The 21059-nt window shown below is 35.6% G+C and overlaps 1 protein-coding gene across 1 annotated transcript in view; it reads right to left on the bottom strand.

The window, feature by feature from the left end:
• The window catches only part of LOC139875985 (sulfite exporter TauE/SafE family protein 4-like), a 203254-nt gene that overhangs the window by 49351 nt on the left and 132844 nt on the right, over positions 1 to 21059 (bottom strand). The window contains 9 exon segments of the mRNA XM_071863282.1: positions 12923 to 13010; positions 13118 to 13208; positions 13635 to 13878; positions 13971 to 14020; positions 14124 to 14210; positions 14292 to 14347; positions 14444 to 14492; positions 14573 to 14637; positions 15599 to 15820. Coding sequence (XP_071719383.1) covers positions 12923 to 13010; positions 13118 to 13208; positions 13635 to 13878; positions 13971 to 14020; positions 14124 to 14210; positions 14292 to 14347; positions 14444 to 14492; positions 14573 to 14637; positions 15599 to 15820 — 952 coding nt within the window.

Raw genomic sequence — 21059 nt, 5'->3', positions numbered from 1 at the left:
TTTTCAAAATTTTCAATTAAATGAACTCAAAATCATGTTTATACATATTTATGAACAATAAAACTAGGTGTTAACACCGAAATTATTGTTACCTCGGAAAGGACATAAATTGAGAAACAAACCAAAATGTTAGAATTCATTTAAGAATGGAATAGAGGAGAACAAAAAGGCAAATAAAAGAAAATAAAAGCCAAGTGTGGGAAAATTTACCAAGTTATTTTAAACATATGTCACATATTTCTGTAACAAATAATTGAAAATACTTTTGTTTTGAACGATAATTAACTGTTTTACCCGATGAAAGAAAAGAAGAGATGGATCTACACGATGAATCAATTCCATTATTAAAAGGAAGTAAAGTCTTCCGAAAAAGACACGCGCTTCTTGATTTAGGTCATGAAGTTGTCGTCCAGACCAGCTGTAGGTTGACGAAAAATCTAGAAAAGTCATCACTAAAATCAGTAGGAAATCCACGGATCTCAGCATCAAACAGGGTTGCCAAGTGGTCAGACTTATCCTAACCATGAGAGGATCTGTCTCGTACAATGGGGGGCACCGTGCAAATTAGCTGGATAAGACTAATGAATCAGATCCCCAGAAAGGATAATCTCCTTAAAAGATCAAAAATCAGCTTTTAAGACTGATATTACTCAATCCTAGAGATTGACCTTAAAGATTGAGATTTCAAACTCATGGAATTCGATGATATCTAAACTCGAGCTTGAACGAGAAAATATTTTGATCAAATTAAAACCGATTTGTTTTCTGAAAACCCATTTTTAATGCGTTCATTACCATTGAACGTAAAATCCTAGGAATTCAACTGGAATTCATTAGGTCACCTGAACCAATTCGGGTGTCAACCGTAAGAACGGTGGTTGCATAGCATGGTCAAAGACAGGACCTTGTGCCAGACCAGAAAATTATAAGGGTGAGCTTTACTATTGCTCCTACAAAGGATAGTAATTGTGTCCGACACGTTATAGACCATAATTAAAAGCATGTCAGGGGACATTGCCTTAACAGTTGCTTGTTCAACGCTTTCCTTTACAACCGGAAGGTAGTTTACCGAAAGGTAATATACGGAGCAAGTATACTGGAAGTGTTTCTTTCCCAATACAAGGTTAGCAAGTGGGTGACACAAAACCACAAGTTTTGAGCTAAAAATTTCAAATATGAAACCCACCAAACCCACAAAAACAATTTGCAAACACCGGTGAAGGGTTATTCCGGAAAACTTATCTAGGGTAAAAGCTAGATTGAATTTTCAAGAGATCAAATGTTTTCATAAAGATCCAATTTCCTTAATGGATCTAAATTTTCATAAGTCATATGAGACTGTAAACCACATCGTTACTACCATTGTTTATACCACCGTAAAGAAATCACTGATGTACAAAGTGTGAAGAATAAAGAAGTGATTCTAGTATTTCAAGACTGTATTGCTTGAGGACAAGCAACGCTCAAGTGTGAGAATATTTGATAATGCTAAAAACGAACATATATTTCATAGCATTATTCCTCAAGAAAGACAATCTTTTAGTTGCAGTTGTCCTATTTACAAGTGATATTCGTTTAAATAATAAAAGGTGAAGACAAAAGACAGATTCGACGAATTGAAGACGCAAACAATCAAAAAGCTCAAAAGTACAAAATACAATCAAAGAGGTTCCAATTATTGATGAGAAATGTCTCAAAATTACAAAAGTACAAGATTTAAAACGCAAAGTACAAGATATTAAATTGTACGCAAGGACGTTCGAAAATCCGGAACCGGGAAATGAGTCAACTCTCAACGCTCGACGCAACGGACCGAAAGTTACAAATTAATTATGTATATAAATATAATATAATATATAATTAATTACATAAATTATATATTTATATTAAAAAATCCGTCGGCAAGAAAGGATCCAAAGATGTGTGAGCTGTAAAAGCAAACTCTCCGACTTGCGGAGTTTGAAGAGGAAAAGGGCCGCGACTCGCGGAGCCCCAAATTTCAGTGTGGGCCTATAAAAGGCAACGCATTTTTCTAAATTCAACACATCTTTTTCTTCATTCATCAACGTAGTATATGTATATATATTTATATTTTAATTTTAATTTTAATTTTAATTTCCAATAATAAGGTTATGTTAGCGAATGTTGTAAGGGTGTAAGTCGAAATTCTGTCCGTGTAACGCTACGCTATTTTTAATCATTGTAAGTTATGTTCAACCTTTTTAATTTAATGTCTCGTAGCTAAGTTATTATTATGCTTATTTAAAACGAAGTAATCATGATGTTGGGCTAAAAATATTAAAATTGGGTAATTGGGCTTTGTACCATAATTGGGGTTTGGACAAAAGAACGGCACTTGTGAAAATTAGACTATGGGCTATTAATGGGCTTTATATTTGTTTAACTAAATGATAGTTTGTTAATTTTAATATAAAGATTTATAATTGGACGTCCCTATAAATAACCATATACACTCGATCGGACACGATGGGTGGGGTATTTATATGTACGAATAATCGTTCATTTAACCGGACACGGGAATGGATTAATACTCACTAGAATTATTAAAACAGGGGTGAAATTATGTACAAGGACACTTGGCATAATTGTTAACAAAGTATTAAAACCTTGGGTTACACGCAGTCGATAACCTGGTGTAATTATTAAACAAAGTATTAAAATCTTGTTACAGTTTAAGTCCACAATTAGTTGGAATATTTAACTTTGGGTATAAGGATAATTTGACGAGGATACTCGCACTTTATATTTATGACTGATGGACTGTTATGGACAAAAACCAGACGGACATATTAAATAATCCAGGACAAAGGACAATTAACCCATGGGCATAAAACTAAAATTAACACGTCAAACATCATGATTACGGAAGTTTAAATAAGCATAATTCTTTTATTTCATATTTAATTTCCTTTATCTTATTATTTAATTGCACTTCTAATTATCGTACTTTTATTTATTGTTATTGTATTTAATTGCACTTCTAATTATCGTACTTTTTAATTATCGCAATTTTATTTTATCGCACTTTTATTTATCGCAATTTCATTATCGTTATTTATTTTACGCTTTAAATTTAGTCTTTTATTTATTTAATATTTTACATTAGGTTTTAACTGCGACTAAAGTTTTAAAATCGACAAACCGGTCATTAAACGGTAAAAACCCCCTTTATAATAATAATATTACTTATATATATATTTGTATTTTTATGAAATAAAACTAATATAGCGTTAAGCTTTGTTTAAAAGATTCCCTTTGGAACGAACCGGACTTACTAAAAACTACACTACTGTACGATTAGGTACACTGCCTATAAGTGTTGTAGCAAGGTTTAAGTATATCCATTCTATAAATAAATAAATATCTTGTGTAAAATTGTATCATATTTAATAGTATTTCGTTGTAAAAATAAAGCTATTTTATATACACCTCGCATAACATCAAGGACACTACGGAATAAAGAAAACCGGGTACAAAGTACTCGACTCAGGTTTCTTTTGGCCTACTATTTTCAAAGATGCATGTGAGTATGTTACAATTTGTGCTAGGTGTCAACGGATGGGGGGAATTTATAAACGTAATGAAATGCCCATGAACCCAATTTTGATTTGTGAAATTTTTGATGTTTGGGGCATAGACTTTATGGGACCTTTTCCACCGTCCTTCAGGTTTGAGTACATATTAGTAGCCGTTGATTATGTCTCCAAATGGGTGGAGGCTGAGGTTACTAGGACCAATGACCACAAAGTTGTCCTAAAGTTTGTTAAGAAAAATATTTTAGGTCGTCGTGGTGTACCTAAGGCCATAATTAGTGATGGGGTTCACACTTTAAGAACTCCCATTTTGCTAAACTTTTAAGAGATTATGGGGTAAATCACCGAATTGCTACGCCTTACCATCCCCAAACAAGTGGGCAAGTGGAAGTATCTAATAGGGAATTAAAAAGGATTTTAGAAAAAACCGTAAAACCTAATCGCAAAGATTGGTCTTTAAGACTAGACGATGCGCTTTGGGCTTATCGGACAGCTTATAAAACCCCTATTGGTACTTCACCTTACCGACTTGTATATGGGAAGGCATGTCACTTACCTGTTGAAATTGAGCATCGTGCAGAGTGGGCCATAAAACAGGTGAACATGAACATAAATGAGGCAGGAAACGCAAGGAAGATAGAATTGACGGCATTAGAAGAATTGAGACGTGATGCTTATGAAAGTTCGAAAATCTACAAAGAAAAAACAAAAGAATTCCATGATAATGAAATCATAAGACGGACATTTGAGGTAGGGCAAAGTGTGTGGTTGTTTAATTCAAGGTTAAAGTTATTCGCGGGAAAGTTGAGAAGTAAGTGGAACGGGCCATATGTTGTGACTAAGGTTACTCCGTATGGGGCAATCGAAATAAAAGATTTAAAAGGCAGAGAACCGTTTTTAGTTAATGGGCAATGATTGAAAATCGCTCCGAGTTTGTCACTTGAAGATTCTAAGGTAATTGAAACGGTTCACGTTGAACCCATGCAAGGCCATCAATTGAGGACAATTAGGGTGAATGAACCGAAGACATGAATTACTGAAGGGAGTGTTGATTCATGGCTTGATCAAAATGTTACTATTAGTCATATGCCAGCTTACATTTCTTGGGATGATGATGGGCGATTTGATGATGCGCCCAAAGATGCGGTATCCAAAGTTATTTCGGATGAGTGCTTTGAAGAGTTTCATGAGTTGCCATTGGATAAGGGTGCTATAGGAAGGCCAGTGATTCTTTATCAAGAGGAAGATCCGGGTGAGATATTATTCGAATTAAGTCTCATTGGGGTATTTCCTCACTTTGTTAGCAATCACCAAGAATTCAAGTTGATTTCCGATTCGGGATCATCCATCAATATCATGTCATATGATATGTACAAACGATTATTTCATGGTGAGTGTACTTTATGTGAATTGAGAAAATCGGATGCGGAAATCACACTTGGCAACAATACCAAGTGTAGGGCACTTGGGATTCTTCGTAATGTGATGGTTAGTGTGAAAGGTGTTTTTCTTGAGGTGCCATTCACCATTTTCGATATGCCAACGGATGAAGATGTTCCATTGTTAGTAGGACGAGGGTTCATTGCTACCGCGGGTTGTAAAATAGACCCGAGGGCGGGTTCTATCACTTTTGAAGAGGGAAACGGAACTTTTAGATTTTGTAACTCGGAAAACATGCGGTTTCCTTTGGCCTATATAGTTGAGAGAGACTTTGATGATGACTATTACATGATGCTTGGGGTACAAGAGATTTAAACAAATGGAGAAGTTAGTGAGGAAATTTTTGATGATACGATAGACATGGATGAGATCTATTAAAGTGTTGAGTGTGGGGGTATACGCCTCGATCAACGCTTAGGTTCCGAGTTGAGTGAACATGAAAAAGCTGAAATTTTGTATGGCTCCATACAACGAAAGTATAAAGAATTCAAGAAAGCTAGGAGTGATCACAAGCTAACCGAGAGGATGTTGTTTGAGTTAAAACCGAAAGAACGTGATGTACTTCTACAGATTATGGAAGAAGAAAAGTCTTTTCACTTCTACTTGGAAAGACAATTAAAGACGGAGAGTTATGAGAATTCGAGTAAAGTTGAAACTATTTGTGTTCACACGGTTAAGGAAACACCCGAATTAGAAAAAGAACCGGATGTGGATGTAGAAGAGATTCGTAATACGCTCGAGAGTATGTGGGGTAAAGAAAACACGGACAAGTTCATGAATAACACCAAAACGTATTTTGTTGCTGATGAGGGTTGGACAATTGAAGTTGAATACGTTAAGCCTAAACCACAATGTGAATTCAAGCCTCGTATAAAATATAGAGATCCGGGCGAGTTTTCAGTTATGTGTCAATTTAAAAAGAAGAAGACTTATTTGGCGTTGTTAGACTCGGGTGCAAGTGTTAATATGCCGGCCAAAATTGCAAAATCAATAGGCATTCGGGAGTTGGTTAGAACTAATACAAGTATCCGATTTGGAAATCAAACCCTTGATGACCCAATTGGGGTTGCGATGGATGTTCTTTTTATTATCCACGGTATTGGTTATAAAGAAGATTTCTTCATTATGGATTGTGAACCGGATAAAAACACTCCAATTGTGTTGGGGCGTGGATTTCTAGCAACCGCGAGGATGTCACTAGATTTTGATACGGGGACATTGATAATTAGAGATGAAGATAACATGATCACTCTCCATATGGAATATGGATTCGGCTCTAGCACCACCGGAGTCGAGGATCCCGACAATTGCTAAATATGGAGAAGGAGTCGAGTGCGCGACTCGAAAATAAATACCGCACCCTCTTGTAAAGTTTGTAAGTTTTTATTTTTGTTTTTTTTTATTTTTCGTGCATACGGGCGGAAAAAGGACCACATTTATGAGGGAGTCGGGTTAAACTTATGGACTATCTCTATTTTAGAGCATTGAGGACAATGCTTTGCTCTAAGTGTGGGAGGGGGTAAAGGAAAAATTAATCCCGACAGCTATTCGTAAAAAGGGGGGTCCCAGCAGCAAATTACGGTGGCCAGCCGCAATTTGCGGTTGGCTTTTTCCATGGGTACCACTCAGGTGGCAAACGGGAGCATGGGAGTGGCTGTTTGATGCGGCCAGGCGCAAAAATACGTCCACCCACCGCAATTTGCGGCTGGGTCGGGTTTTCAGCCTTTATATAATTTTTTTTTTCAAAATCCCATTACTCCCTACCCGCGGTCGACGAGCTCCACTCCAAAAACTCAAAATTTTCGATTTTTTTTCACCAAATCCACTCATAATTCATTGATTAATCTTCACATAACAACATCCAAACATCAAACCATCATCAAAATCAAAAATTCTTGGGTTTAATTTGGTATTCTTGAGAAAAAAAAACCCAAATTCAAGGGTTTTCAAGTTTGGCTTAATTTTGCCACTAATTGAGTAGATTGTTTCAAATCATTCATCAAGGTACTTCAATTCTTATGTTCTTTTCTCTTTTTCTTTGTTTAATTTTAATTGTTGATGGTAATTATGTTTAGGGTTTGTGTAAGGTCCGAATTTACTAGTATGCTTGTTCATATCTTATTTTATTTAATTTTGTTTGTCTAATAGAATGTTTTAGGATATGTCTAAGTTCGAATTTGTTAGTGCTTTGTTTATGTATTGTTTAAATTCGAATTTATTTTGTTTAATAGCATGTGTTAGGTTATGTTTACATAATTGTTTCATGATTTAGGGTGAACTTGAGAAATTACTTGTTAGTAGTTGACTAGGTTTGACTTCTTAAGATTAAATCAATTATGTATTGTGTTAAGTGAGTTTCTTTTGTGTTTATTGCATACCTTGATGATGATAAAGTAAGTTAGTGGTATAAGTATGATGTCTCTTGAAGCAAGCATGAATAAGTAGATATATATGGCTTTAGGAGTTTAGAAGTGATGAAGTGGGGTGTGATAGAAGTTAAGAATGCATGTATTGCTTTGTAACTTAAAGGATTATTATTTAAGCAAATACATGTAGAGCGAATGTTTATTTGGATACTAATTGTGTGATTAAGTGTTGTTTTTCAGGAATAATGAAACGAGCACGAGGAGGTAAAGGTAAAGAAGTAGCCGAGGGCTCAAGTTTTAACTTGGACTTGGCGGATTTTCCAAAGCTCAAAGAGGCGCCGTATGAGGCACAAGCCCAATTATACTTGCAAAGAAAGACCACGTTGCTAAAAGGGTTGTAATATGAGAGGGATTTAACTCGGGTAGCATGGAGAAGGTATGGTGTCTTTACGGTATTTCAAAAGTGGGGTTGGGAGGCGGCGCTTAAGCTAGTGATATGCGGTTGGGATGACAATCAAATTCCGATCAAGTATAATGTAGGTTATCCGAATCATGTTCTTAAGTGGATGTCTACGTTGAAATGGGAAGAAGGAGATGATTTCCCGATGACACTTAGGCTAGTGGGAAAAGTGAATAACAGGGAGATTTCACTAACAATGGAGACGTTCAACCGATTAGCATACTCGGAATTGCAATATGATGCGGGTATTGATTTGCAAGGCCGAACTGAGTATGACTATCCTACAAGGGAACAACTGTTTGAACCTCCAGCGGATAGATACGATGATATGATTCGGGAGTTGTTTCATGTGCCACCGGGTACGCTAATTCATTGGTTCATGCTTGAAAAGAAGCGGTTAAAGATAGTGCCCAAACTTCTCTTAACAGTGATTACAAGTAATATACTGCCTCGAAGAAGTGACTTAACCGAGGTTCGGATGTATGAGCTTCCTTTGTTATATGCCATGGTGACCAATTCTGTGGTACCATCCTTGAGGTTATTGATGATGTACTGGATTTGGGAGTGTCAAGATTTGGTGAAGTCAAGGGCTATTATTCCATATGCCCAGTTTTTGTCATTTTTCTTGTTTAAAAACCAAGGAGTTCCAGCAAGTACAATACCCTTCGTAGTAAAGATACAATATATGAGGGATAACGTTGTTTGGTTGACATTTAATCACCAAGGGAATGTGTATAGAATTGAGGATCGGGATAATGAGGAGATTCACATTCATGGGCTAGCGGACGACTATGTCTTAGGATCGGATGATGAGGAAGCACATTCAATGAGTACGGAGGAGTGTATTAGGGAAGGTGTAGCAAGAGCGGATGACGTGGGTGACGAGGATTACGACCCGAATGGGGAAGGTACTAGCGGAAGGAGAAACCGGTATGTTATGATTGAGGAAGAAAGGTTGATCCGGATGGAGGAGAATAGTGCTAGAGCCCTTGAGACCGCTCGGGCTCAACTTTATTTAACCGAGTATTATATGAAAAGGGATTATGTTCGGGATAATCGTCGATGGCAATATAATGATGTAATGAACGGCCGAACGGCTACCCCTTACTATGAGCCGGTTGATTATATTAACTATGTTTCATCTCTTCCTAAAGAAGCGGAGTATGTTGAACCACCCGTACCGTGTATCGACCCACCATTGTTTTTCCAACAACCGGAATCACTTCCCGACCATATGGAGCGTGCTAGAGAGGGAGGAAGGAAGAGTGTGTTTGACATGTCGGCATTGTCCAAGAGCATCTTTGAGAGTGTGTTCGGGCCCAATCATAGGATGGGATGAGCCTCACTGATTAAATTCAGGTCCGGTGCTCCGTGTGTAATAAAAAACCGTATGTACAATTTTCTTTTCTTTTCTTTTCTTTTAATTATTTCTATTTATTTTATTATTAGGTAAATGAACTTTGTGGGTATGTTCACTGCAAGCCCTCACGAGACAAAACACGTCCACCCGAGGGAATCGGGTGGTTTAAAGCGGATCCCTCTGAAAGTGGGCTAGTTAGATTTTACGTTTTTCTTTTGTTTTTCTTTTCTAGGTTGTAATAGAAGGATAAATGTAATCGAATGGAATGTGTGATGATGAATCAAAATGATGTGCGATGGTTACTATTGGATGGTGAACTTGCGAGTATCTCGGTAATGTGTTAGATTTTCCCTTTTTATTTTTCACATAAATATTATAATACTCTAAATATGCGTACGAGGGCATAGCATGATTCAAGTGTGGGGGAGAGGGAAAAATTAAAATTTTCTTTTTGGGATACATTACTTGGGTTTGAAGCTTAAAATGAGTAAAACATTATGATTATTGCGGTTGAACAAAATTTTTAATCATAATTTTATAACAAACCAAGTGTGATTTTTGTGAAAAAGAGTTGAAAGAATAAGTGAGTGGCATGGTATTAATGGGTATTAAGAAAAAGTTGGTTGTTAGCACCTAAATTAATAAAGATTTTTCAAGTGGCAAAGTTAAGAAGTAAAGTCTTCTTAGTTGTGTTATCAAGGTGTTTTAAGAAGGCAGTAAAGTCTTTCAATTTATGTTTCACAGGCACTTTTTAGTGCAGCTTTTTACGCATGAATTAACGAAAGTGAAAGGTACAAAATGTCATTTCCTGTTCATTCACATCTTGTTTCGATACCGGGAACAAATGCTAGTGCTTGAACTTGTTCTGTGTCACTATCCAAAAACAGGATTAGCTGTGGATGACACTAGCCATACCCGCAGTTCGCTGCAAAACAGCCAGTTTAGGGGCTGGATAAATATTCCTAAACGAGAGCCATGTTTGGGGCTAAAACCACAAAACGAGAGCTCGATGGAGCAAAATCCATAAAACAGCCAGTATAGGGGCTGGATAAATATTCCTACACGTGAGTCTTGTTGGAACGTATAATACCGCTAAAAATAGAGCTAGATGGGGCTAAATCCACACAAAAAAACTATTTCTCATTATAAGTCACGTGAGACTTAAATTCCACGACCCTTCGTCGATTGTCCACCTTGCTCCGAGAGTCACCGGAGGAGTTGTTGGGGCATGAGATGAGTGCCGTGATCCTAAAACACCGGGAGAACCAAAAAGGGTGTCTTCGGACACTCTGGCACACCAACCTTTAAAACAAAGATGGAATTAACGGTAACGCTACTAGCCTAACAACTAGAGCGTAGTATGTAACTTGTACCATGGTTCTCTTATCTAGTTCGTATGGCGGATGACTCTCACTTGACTTATGTTTTATTTGAAGATCACCAAGTTTGAAGTTTTGTTACATTTTTGAAGTATGTGCTTGAGATGAGATGTTCATATAATCGGGAAGTTAAAGTTGGTTAAGTGAGAGGCATGTCGGAAGAATTTATGTTTCACATTGAGTTCATGACGTTGCGGTTTTATACAGTCCTTTGAAGATTTATCAGTTGTTAAAAGCTTAATTAAAGGTTCGAGTCGAAGATTTGAGTTTGAGATTGTTTGAGGACAAACAATGACAAGTGTGGGGGAGTTGATCGGTTCATAAATACCGATAGTATTTGATATTAAGAGATGGATTTTACGCGTGCATTTGAAGTTTAAAAAGTTGTTTTATAAGGTTTTCATGATGGGCAACAAGTCAAGACGAAACGCGAAAACGGGGGTTAAAACAAGGAAAAAATGCGAAAACTGGAACCCAGCCGCAAGGAGGCGGCTGGTGGGCGCATGTAGGCGCCTGGCCTGGGTCACAAATTGTCTCAGGTGGAATATGGGCATAAGGAGGCGCCCGGGCATAATTTGCGCCCGGCGAGCATAATTTGCGGTTGAAGCTATTTTTGGATAAAATTTGAGGCCGAATTTGAGGGATTTAATGCTTGGGGGTTACCCTACTTCACCCCTATATAATGAAAACCCTAGGCTACGAATATATATCCTTTTTCATCAGTTTTTAGAGCATCAAACACACAAAAACACATCATCAATCATCATCAAATCAAGATTCAAGATAGATTTCAAGGAGTGTTCATCATGCAACTTCAAGAAGCAACCATGATCATCATCACCAACATGCTTGGCTAGTTTCTTTTACTTTATTCCTTGCATGAACAATTATTTTATGTTTAGTTCTTCATTTACTTATGTGATTCTTGAATTTGTAATCCTTATGTCTTTTGGTTTATAATTTCATTGAATCTTTTGAATTATCATTTAATGCAAGTTTGAAAGTTATTGATTGTTGCAAGACAAGTGATTGATTTTTAACATCTTGTGCTTAATCCAACCTAGTTACAATTTAGTATAGGGATAAAGACAACATGTGTAGGTAGCATTGCTTGTGCCCAAGATAATCATAAATTGAAAAACTAAAGAAGTCTTGTCTATGAGATTTAGTTGATAATTTGATCGCATAAGGATTTGTTGAACTACTGCATGCATAATTGGGATTGTCAAGGAATAAAGACTTCCATCTAATTGATTACAACCTTTTTAATTAGCTCATTGTTTATGCTCTTAAATACTCAAAGTTTACACTTGCTTAGTAATTGTTAATCTAGTCTTTACTTTAATTAATTTTAGTTAATCACAAACAAACAAATTCTGAAATTGCTTGCTAGTTAACCATAGCTTCACGTGGAACGAATCCTGCTTACCCTATCTAAAGTAGAGTAATTAGGCTATTTTTGACCGGTCCTTCGACACCGATCACTAGGTAAGTTGAAGGGGTTAGCTGCACATGATTATTGGCCAGTTAATTTGAATCGGGTTCAGGACCGAGGTGATTCAAGGTGTGTGTAGCGGGGATAAGGAGACCAATGGTGAAAGTACTAGATGTTAGTATTTTCGGTAACGAAGAAGTTTAATGTTTTCAAGGTGGAGATTGTTGGACGGTGATGTCCAAAAGGTGAAAAATATTAAATTGAAATGTTTTTTGCATGGCCTATTTTAATACACTAGTGCATAAATAGTGGTTGCCTAACTTTGTTGAACAAATGGTTTTGTATACACGTAAATTCAAGTCAAAGATAGGAAAGACATATCACATGATGGGTGAGAATTTATTAATGCAAGTGTGAAGTCATAAAAGGTGCTCTTGTGACTTTCTGTTTTCACATGTAGTTGGAAGGCTTTTGCATGTGAGGTTTTATGTATAAATATGAAGGCCATGCAAAGAAGGAAAATCATCTAGAGGGATCAAATCCAGAGAGGATCAAAGTATCACAAATGAGAGAACATTGTTGATCGGTAATATCAACGGGAACCTTTCTTTGTGAGGTTGAGAGTTTTATTCTTGTAAGGAGTGTAAAAGAGTGTACGAGAAACTTAGATTTTATACAAAAATCTAAGGGGCTTGGGTTTGGGTTTAACTCATAGTGTACTTTTTCTTGTACCGAGTTCTTTTATATTATAAGAATAAAGGGGACTCTTGGGGTGGACGTAGGCAGGGTTTTGCCGAACCACGTTAAATCGTCGTGTTATCAGTTATTTATGTGCTTTCTATTATTTCTCGCAAGTTTGTCTCAAACAAATTATATCCTCGCTTCCGCTGGTGTAGGTGCGCTTGACAAATTGTCATAACAAATAGTTGAAGGTCTCCTCAAGTATACAACTAGTTTTCTAACATAGAATTGACCCCCAAAACCAGCTAAAATCGATACGAACATTAAGTATAACGCTGCATATATTCAATGTGAAAAGGTTAATATAAATCTCTTTCTGGTATTTATTTCTCGTCAAAAACTCGTTAAGTGTGAGACAATAACAGGGAAATTTAGAATATACCATATGGGATTGGCAACCTTTTTAGTAAATAGAACTCGACTACGGATAAAGATGATGAAAACATCACAAACGTCGCTGTTGCGCTTGCTACCTATGAAGATCAACAAACAAACAGGAGGTAAAAGAATAGCTGCTAGTAAGGTTTAAAAATGAGACCTCTGGTGAGGATATCAGAACTTCAACCACACAACTATATTGGAATGATTGTATGTAAAACGACAAACAAGACAAAAATTAAATCTATACATCATTTTCTGTTGGAGCATAATCGGTTATAAAAAGATGAAAGCTATTCAACATCGGAAGTAGGAAAGAAACAATGTCAGTATATAAGCCTATGAGAACCTCTCTCTATTATCAATTGATTTTAAATTACTAAGGGACTCATGAGCTTATTATATATTTGACATGTTGTTGACCACAAAGTTCCCACAATTTCTTGATGGTGACTATTTTTAACAAAAAGACTAATGACATAAAAAGGTAACCAATTTGGGTCCAATCTATATTTCTGTACCTGTGGTATGACACCGATCTCTAGTAAGAGTGGTCCGAGAATGAAGCCACCACCAGACCCCAAAAGCCCACCAACAGTACCACCCAAGACTCCACATAGTGCACAAAATACAAGATTTGGGACGGTCCAATTGATTGTGGCCTCACATACTGATTCCGTGTTCCCCAAGTTTCTCATCTTTTTACTTTCCTTGTATAACTTAACACATTCGTACCCGAACGCAGCTAGTGTTGCTGGAAACTGAAAAAAAACAATAACAAGCTTAAATTTAACCCCACATATGTGCATGACATGTTTGTATAAAGCTAAATAATCGTGAAACTATAACGTTCCTGTGCGACTGTGAGAGCCCAATACCATGTACTGCAAACTACTACTAGATCATTCTGCAGAACATAAAAAAAGTCCAATAGTCAGCAAAATGGAGTTATCAATATCAAAATATAGTTTGACTAAGTTGACTACTGGTCAAATATATTCTGTACTTGCCTTGATGATCTGAAGAACAAGAAATGCAGCCCAAACAGCAACAAGGAGCATAAGCTTATTCCACTGCAAGTTAAATAAAATTATTTCCTGTAAATTTATAAACATAAAGTTCAGACATGATCAAACTTAACTTATAAACTCAACATTTGAAATATAAGGTGGGCTCACCATTGGAGTTTTTTCTGCTCTTGGAATCAAAGGGTCATTAGTGTCTTCGATTAGAACTATATAAACGGGAAAAAAAAATAACAAATTATCAAAATGCTAATTAAACTTGCATGATGGCACCAAATGGATCAAAAGATTCTTAAGAAACTTACGTTCTTCTCGAGAGTTGGCAACCATTTCGATTGGTTTTACCATTTCCTTCTGCAGATATCAGTCGAAAAAAGTAGAAGTTACACATGGAAGCAGATACTTAATTGTTAATCTTGTTGACTTATACGTACTTTTAGTATCGACTCTTCCTTCCACATTTCAATGCCCCTAAAGAAAGATCTCGATGATCATCATACTCCAATGTACACAACCTAGTAGGATTACTCACTGACAAAATATAAGAGTAACCCAACATCATACTCCAATGTACACAACCTAGTAGGATTACTCACTGACTCTTTCCAACCCTTCCCTGGCCACCATAAGATTCGAACCTTAGACCTCCTGCAAAAATATTAGGGCTCGAACCGCTGGGCTCATGGTTAATGACAAAATTACATAATCTTATGTTCTTGTAGGCATTAGGGAATTTCTTGTTTGACCAAAAAAGAATGTTTCATTATTGTGACAACGGAAGTATAAACTATGGTAACTTCGAATAAAAAAAAACTAACGATGATTAGTGTATGAAGAATAAACCAATACCCTTCAATCGAACTAAGGGTAAATAAGTAACATATAAGGTTATCATTGTTAAGGCTAACCAAGGAGGGTGAGTACTTTTACTCGAATTACATGGTCAAATCAGGTTATCTCGTGACTGTTTCTGATTTCTGTTTTCCTCGTTCAGGCTGTTAGGGTAGGGGATATTTTTACTCGGGTTTACACGGCCTAACTCGGTTATCCCGTGGCCGTTTCTGGTTATTTTACTAGTCACTCCAAGATACGTTGTTAGCGACGTTTGAACCTGACATAACATGTGTACAAGACCACAACTACTATCCTATCTTGACAAGGTTGTCGATTCAACCGAGGATTACTTATATCAATTAGTAATACACAACAGTAATACAAAAAATGTTGTGTCCTAGACTTATAAGCTGCATGACATATCGACATACTGGTATATTGATAAATCCATATTCTTACGAGTTAAAATTAAGCAATAATGCACCAAACAACTAATATAAGGAGATCATTATTTAGGATATATATAGAACAATTCCTAAGAGTTAAGACAAGTTCCACTTTGTTGCGCTATAGTATAAGTTTGAGAAAAAAATACAAGTCCTGGAATTTTGAATAATTGTAATGACAGGGGAAATATAAGGTGTTACCTAAGAATAAAATGAGGATCAAAACAGTAATGAGCCAATATGGAAAAACAACACTAAGAGCAACGCCAAGTGTGATTCCAAGCATAAGCATAGGTTGAAACAAGAGTGCTAAATCATAGTCCAATATTGGTACATCTCTGCATGGATGTTGTATTCTTAGATTATACCAAAATGATGATGCTGATGCTCCCATTATCATACCTGAAATCACAGCAATTCACAAGTCAAACTTCTCCTTTTCTTGATCAAATATACTCAAATCAATCATACTACTTTCAAGATTACTCCCAACGATTGGTCGTTGAGAGTGTCTTCCATCCGTCTTCCATGTCAACCAATGGCACTATGTAATGTCTTTGGTGAACTTCTTGCCTAAGTTGGATCAACTTTTTTTTTTTTTCAATATTATTATGTGTAACCACTCGTCTATATCGATTGAGAAATGCAATGTGAGTCCCTTATAAGTTCAAAGTAGTGACTGATTAATATCTTCCAATATAATTTTTAGTTGAAACCTATGGATATCTAGTTAGTCTATTGTTTTAACTTTGGGAGTGGTTCATATGGTCTGAGAGCCATAACCTATATAACCTCTCGGTGTGTGATAGACACGCAACTCAAGCATCTTTTAGTATATGGAACTTGTATATTGATTATATTCAGCTTAAAGGGACGTCATGAGTTAAAATCGTAGAATTTATAACAATTTGTTTCGCATGCGATTGAGAAAAGAAATGTTTGTCCTTTATAAGCTAAAAGTTATGAATAACTAATATCTTATGGTTTTTAGATTAAACTTGAAGATGTCTAGTTAGTCTATTGTTGTAGCTTTGGCCTTTGAGAGGAGTTACATGATATCTAGTCGGTCTATTACTGTAGTTTGGAAGGCGTTACATTATGGGTATATAATTACAAACTTGAAGATAACTAGCTTTGAGGCCACTCCCTATCGTAACTAAACTATTCATCCTCTTAATCTTCCACATCAGCGCCACATCAACACCAATATCCTATAACTAACTCATAATTAAACACTCCCTATAATGGCTAAAACAATACTCCTCTTAATATACAACGTACAAGCAATAAAGCATCAAGTCCAACAATAAAAAGCCACTGGACCCACAATTCCTATAACTAAACTTAAAACTTCCGTTAAATCTATGGTGAATGCGGGTAACTAAAGCGGGTAATGAGCCCGTGCCTATGGTTAGTTACGGGTAATGACGGGTAATGTGCGGGTAACGGACGGGTAACTAACGATAGGGGGTGGTCTGAGAGGCCTTATATGATATCTAGTCAGACTATTGTTGTACGGAGTAGTTTTGAGAGGGGTTACATAACTACAATAAACGTATTGTTAGTAAACCCTTTTTTTTGCTAAAAAACGATTACTATTAAAATTAAAGGAACCTTCATCGAAAGACAAAGATCCCCAAACCGGTACAATCGAAAGAAACAAAACACGATAGAGCTCAAAACAAGAAAACCAACTAGACCTTCCTAATCCACGATACTCGAGACGAGCCCTACGAACCCAACTAACAACGCAAAGACGAATTAACCTACATCTTGAAACCATGGAACAAAATGTGTCGCAATCAAAAAACAACAGACTTTCCACAAATACAACATACAAACGCTAGCAACTATTCAAGAACAAAAACAAACAAAATACAACAACATGATAGCTAATTAACCGGCACGAGACGAACGATTCTTGTTTCTTTCGTCCGGTCGAGAAGTCATCCCATCAACATTGTGTATATGCACTCCTTTTCCTTTCCTAGACTTAAAATTATAAGTGCTAACTTTGTCAGCTCCGCCATTGATAACCGTTCCCGAAGCACAAAGTGGAATCAAACCAAGATTCGCTAATCCTTGAAAAAAACCTTTGGCCTTTTTATTCAGAATTATAAACTACATTTTTGTCCCGTTGCACGAATGATCTGTCATCTATCTTCGTCTTTAACTTGTCATTCTTTGCACGGGGACCCGATTGACGAGTCCTAACAACATTCACAGTGTAGTGACCCGAACTTTTTCATGTTTATATATATTAAATGAAATTGTTATTTACATGATTAAGTGTTTCCAACATGTTAAGCAATCAAACTTGTTAAGACTTGATTAATTGAAATACGTTTCGTATAGACAATTGACCACCCAAGTTGACCGGCGATTCACGAACGTTAAAACTTGTAAAAACTATATGATGTCATATATATGCATATATATATAATTAACATGATATTATGATAAGTATGTATCTCATTAAGTATATTAATAATGAACTACATATGTAAAAAACAAGATTACTAACTTAAGGATTTCGAAACGAGACATACATGTAACGATTATCGTTGTAACAACATTTAAATGTATATATATCATATTAAGATATATTAATACATCATAATATCATTATAATGTAATAATTTAATATCTCATTAGATATAATAAACAATGGATTAACAACATTTAACAAGATCGTTAACTTAAAGGTTTCAAAACAACATTTACATATAACGACTAACGATGACTTAACGACTCAGTTAAAATGTATATACATGTAGTGTTTCAATATGTATTCATACACTTTTTAAAGACTTCAAGACACTTATCAAAGTACTTCTACTTAACAAAATTACTTACGATTACATCCTCATTCATTTTCATCAACAATTCTACTCGTATGCACTCGTATTTGTACTTGTACAATACACAGCTTCTAAATGTATTTACTATTGGTATATACACTCCAATGATCAGCTCTTAGCAGCCCATGTGAGTCACCTAACCATGTGAGAACCATCATTTAACATCTAACATGACTTATGAGCAAGGAAACAAAAACAAGAACTCCTTTTAACCACACTCACCTTCACCACTCACCACCTACTCCATTTCACTTCCAATTTTCTTCCCAATTCTCTCTCAAAACACACACACTCTTCCATGAACGTCTAAGTTACTATTTTTCCAGCAAAAATCATCAAATACAAGCTTTGGTTATTACCTATAATCATCATAAAAACAATTACTCAAGAACACATCAAGAACACTTCCAAGTTTACAAGTTTACTTCCAAGTTTCCTAATCCATTCCAAGCAATCATCTAAGATCAAGAAACCATTGTTATTTACAGTAGGTTATCTTTCTAAATCAAGGTAATATTCATATTCAAGCTTTGATTCAATTTCTATAACTATAACTATCTTAATTCGAGTAATAATCTTACTTGAACTTGTTTTTGTGTCATGATTCTATTTCAAGACTTCCAAGCCATCAAAGATCCTTTGAAGCTCAAGTTATTTTTTCATCATTTCCAGTAGGTTTACCTACTAAACTTGAGGTAGTAATGATGTTCATAACATCATTCGATTCATATATGTATAACTATCTTATTCGAAGATTTGAACATGTAATCACTAGAACATAGTTTAGTTAATTCTAAACTTGTTCGCAAACAAAAGTTAATCCTTCTAACTTGACTTTTAAAATCAACTAAACACATGTTCTATATCTATATGATATGCTAACTTAATGATTTAAAACCTGAAAACACGAAAAATACCGTAAAACTGGATATACGCCGTCGTAGTAACACCGCGGGCTGTTTTGGGTTAGTTAATTAAAAACTATGATAAACTTTGATTTAAAAGTTGTTCTTTTGGGAAAATGATTTTTCTTATGAACATGAAACTATATCCAAAAATCATGGTTAAACTCAAAGTGGAAGTATGTTTTCCAAAATGGTCATCTAGACGTCGTTCTTTCGACTTAAATGACTACCTTTACAAAAACGACTTATAACATGTATTTCCGACCATAAACTTATACTTTTTATGTTTAAATTCATAAACTTAAGTTCAATATGAAACCATAGCAACTTGAATCACTCAAAACGGATTTAAAACGAAGAAGTTATGGGTAAAACAAGATTGGATATTTTTACTTGTTGTAGATACGTGAAAATTGGTAACAAATCTATATTAATCATATCCTAGCTAACTCGTATTGTATTATACATGTATTCTAATATATTATGTAATCTTGGGATACCATAGACACGAATACAATGTTTTGACATATCATATCGACCCATCTATATATATATTTTGGAACAACCATAGACACTCTATATGCAGTAATGTTGGAGTTAGCTATACAGGGTTGAGGTTGATTCCAAAATATTATATATACTTTGAGTTGTGATCTAGCCTGAGGCTTGTATACACGAGGTCGTGAATTGATTTGAGATAATATATATTGCTTTATTTTCTGTACATCTAACTGTGGACAACTAGTTGTAGGTTACTAACGAGGACAGCTGACTTAATAAACTTAAAACAGCAAAACGTATTAAAAATGCTGTAAATATATTTTGAACATACTTTGATACATATGTACATATTTGTTATAGGTTCGTGAATCAACCAGTGGCCAAGTCTTACTTTCCGACGAAGTAAAAATCTGTGAAAGTGAGTTATAGTCCCACTTTTAAAATCTAATATTTTGGGATGAGAATACATGCAGTTTTATACATGTTTGACGAAATAGACACAAGTACTTAAAACTACATACTATGGCTGAATTATTAAACCGAATATGCCCCTTTTTAGTCTGGTAATCTAAGAATTAGGGAACAGACACCCTAATTGACGCGAATCCTAAACATAGATCTATTGAGCCCAACGAGCCCCATCCAAAGTACCGGATGCTTTAGTACTTCGAATTCATCATGTCCGAAGGGAGTCCCGGAATGATAGGGGATATTCTATATGCATCTTGTTAAGGTCGGTTACCAGGTGTTCACCATATGAATGATTTTTATCTCTATGTATGGGATGTATATTGAAATATGAAATCTTGTGGTCTATTATTACGATTTGATAAATATATAGGTTAAACCTATAACTCACCAACATTTTTGTTGACCTTTAAAGCATGTTTATTCTCATGTGATTATTAAGAGCTTCCGCTGTTGCATGCTAATATATGAACAAGATGTGGTGTCAGCATGCTTGTATAATATTGTTTAAAACTGCATTCGAGATTTACTTTGTTGTAACATATTAAAATTGTAAACCAATATGTATTGGTAGTGTGTAAGTGTGATATTTTAGATTATTATTTCTGGATAATCTAGGTGGTGACTTTTTAATCTTGTCGATAAAATAAAGGTTATGGTTTGTTTTAAAAACGAATGCAGTCTTTGAAAAACGTCTCATATAGAGGTCAAAACCTCAACGAAATCAATTAATATGGAACGTTTATAATCAATATGAATGGAACATTTCAGTAGGTATCCGAGCGTTGGTCTTAGAGAACCAGAAATTTGCATTAGTGTGTCTTATCGAGTTTGTTAGGATACATTAGTGAGTCTGGACTTCGACCGTGTTTTCTTTAAAAACGATTGCTTAACACTTTTGTTGGA

Source organism: Rutidosis leptorrhynchoides, chromosome 11, assembly GCF_046630445.1.
Source record: "Rutidosis leptorrhynchoides isolate AG116_Rl617_1_P2 chromosome 11, CSIRO_AGI_Rlap_v1, whole genome shotgun sequence".
Taxonomy (NCBI): Eukaryota; Viridiplantae; Streptophyta; class Magnoliopsida; order Asterales; family Asteraceae; genus Rutidosis; species Rutidosis leptorrhynchoides.
This window is presented reverse-complemented; position numbering and strand designations above follow the sequence as displayed.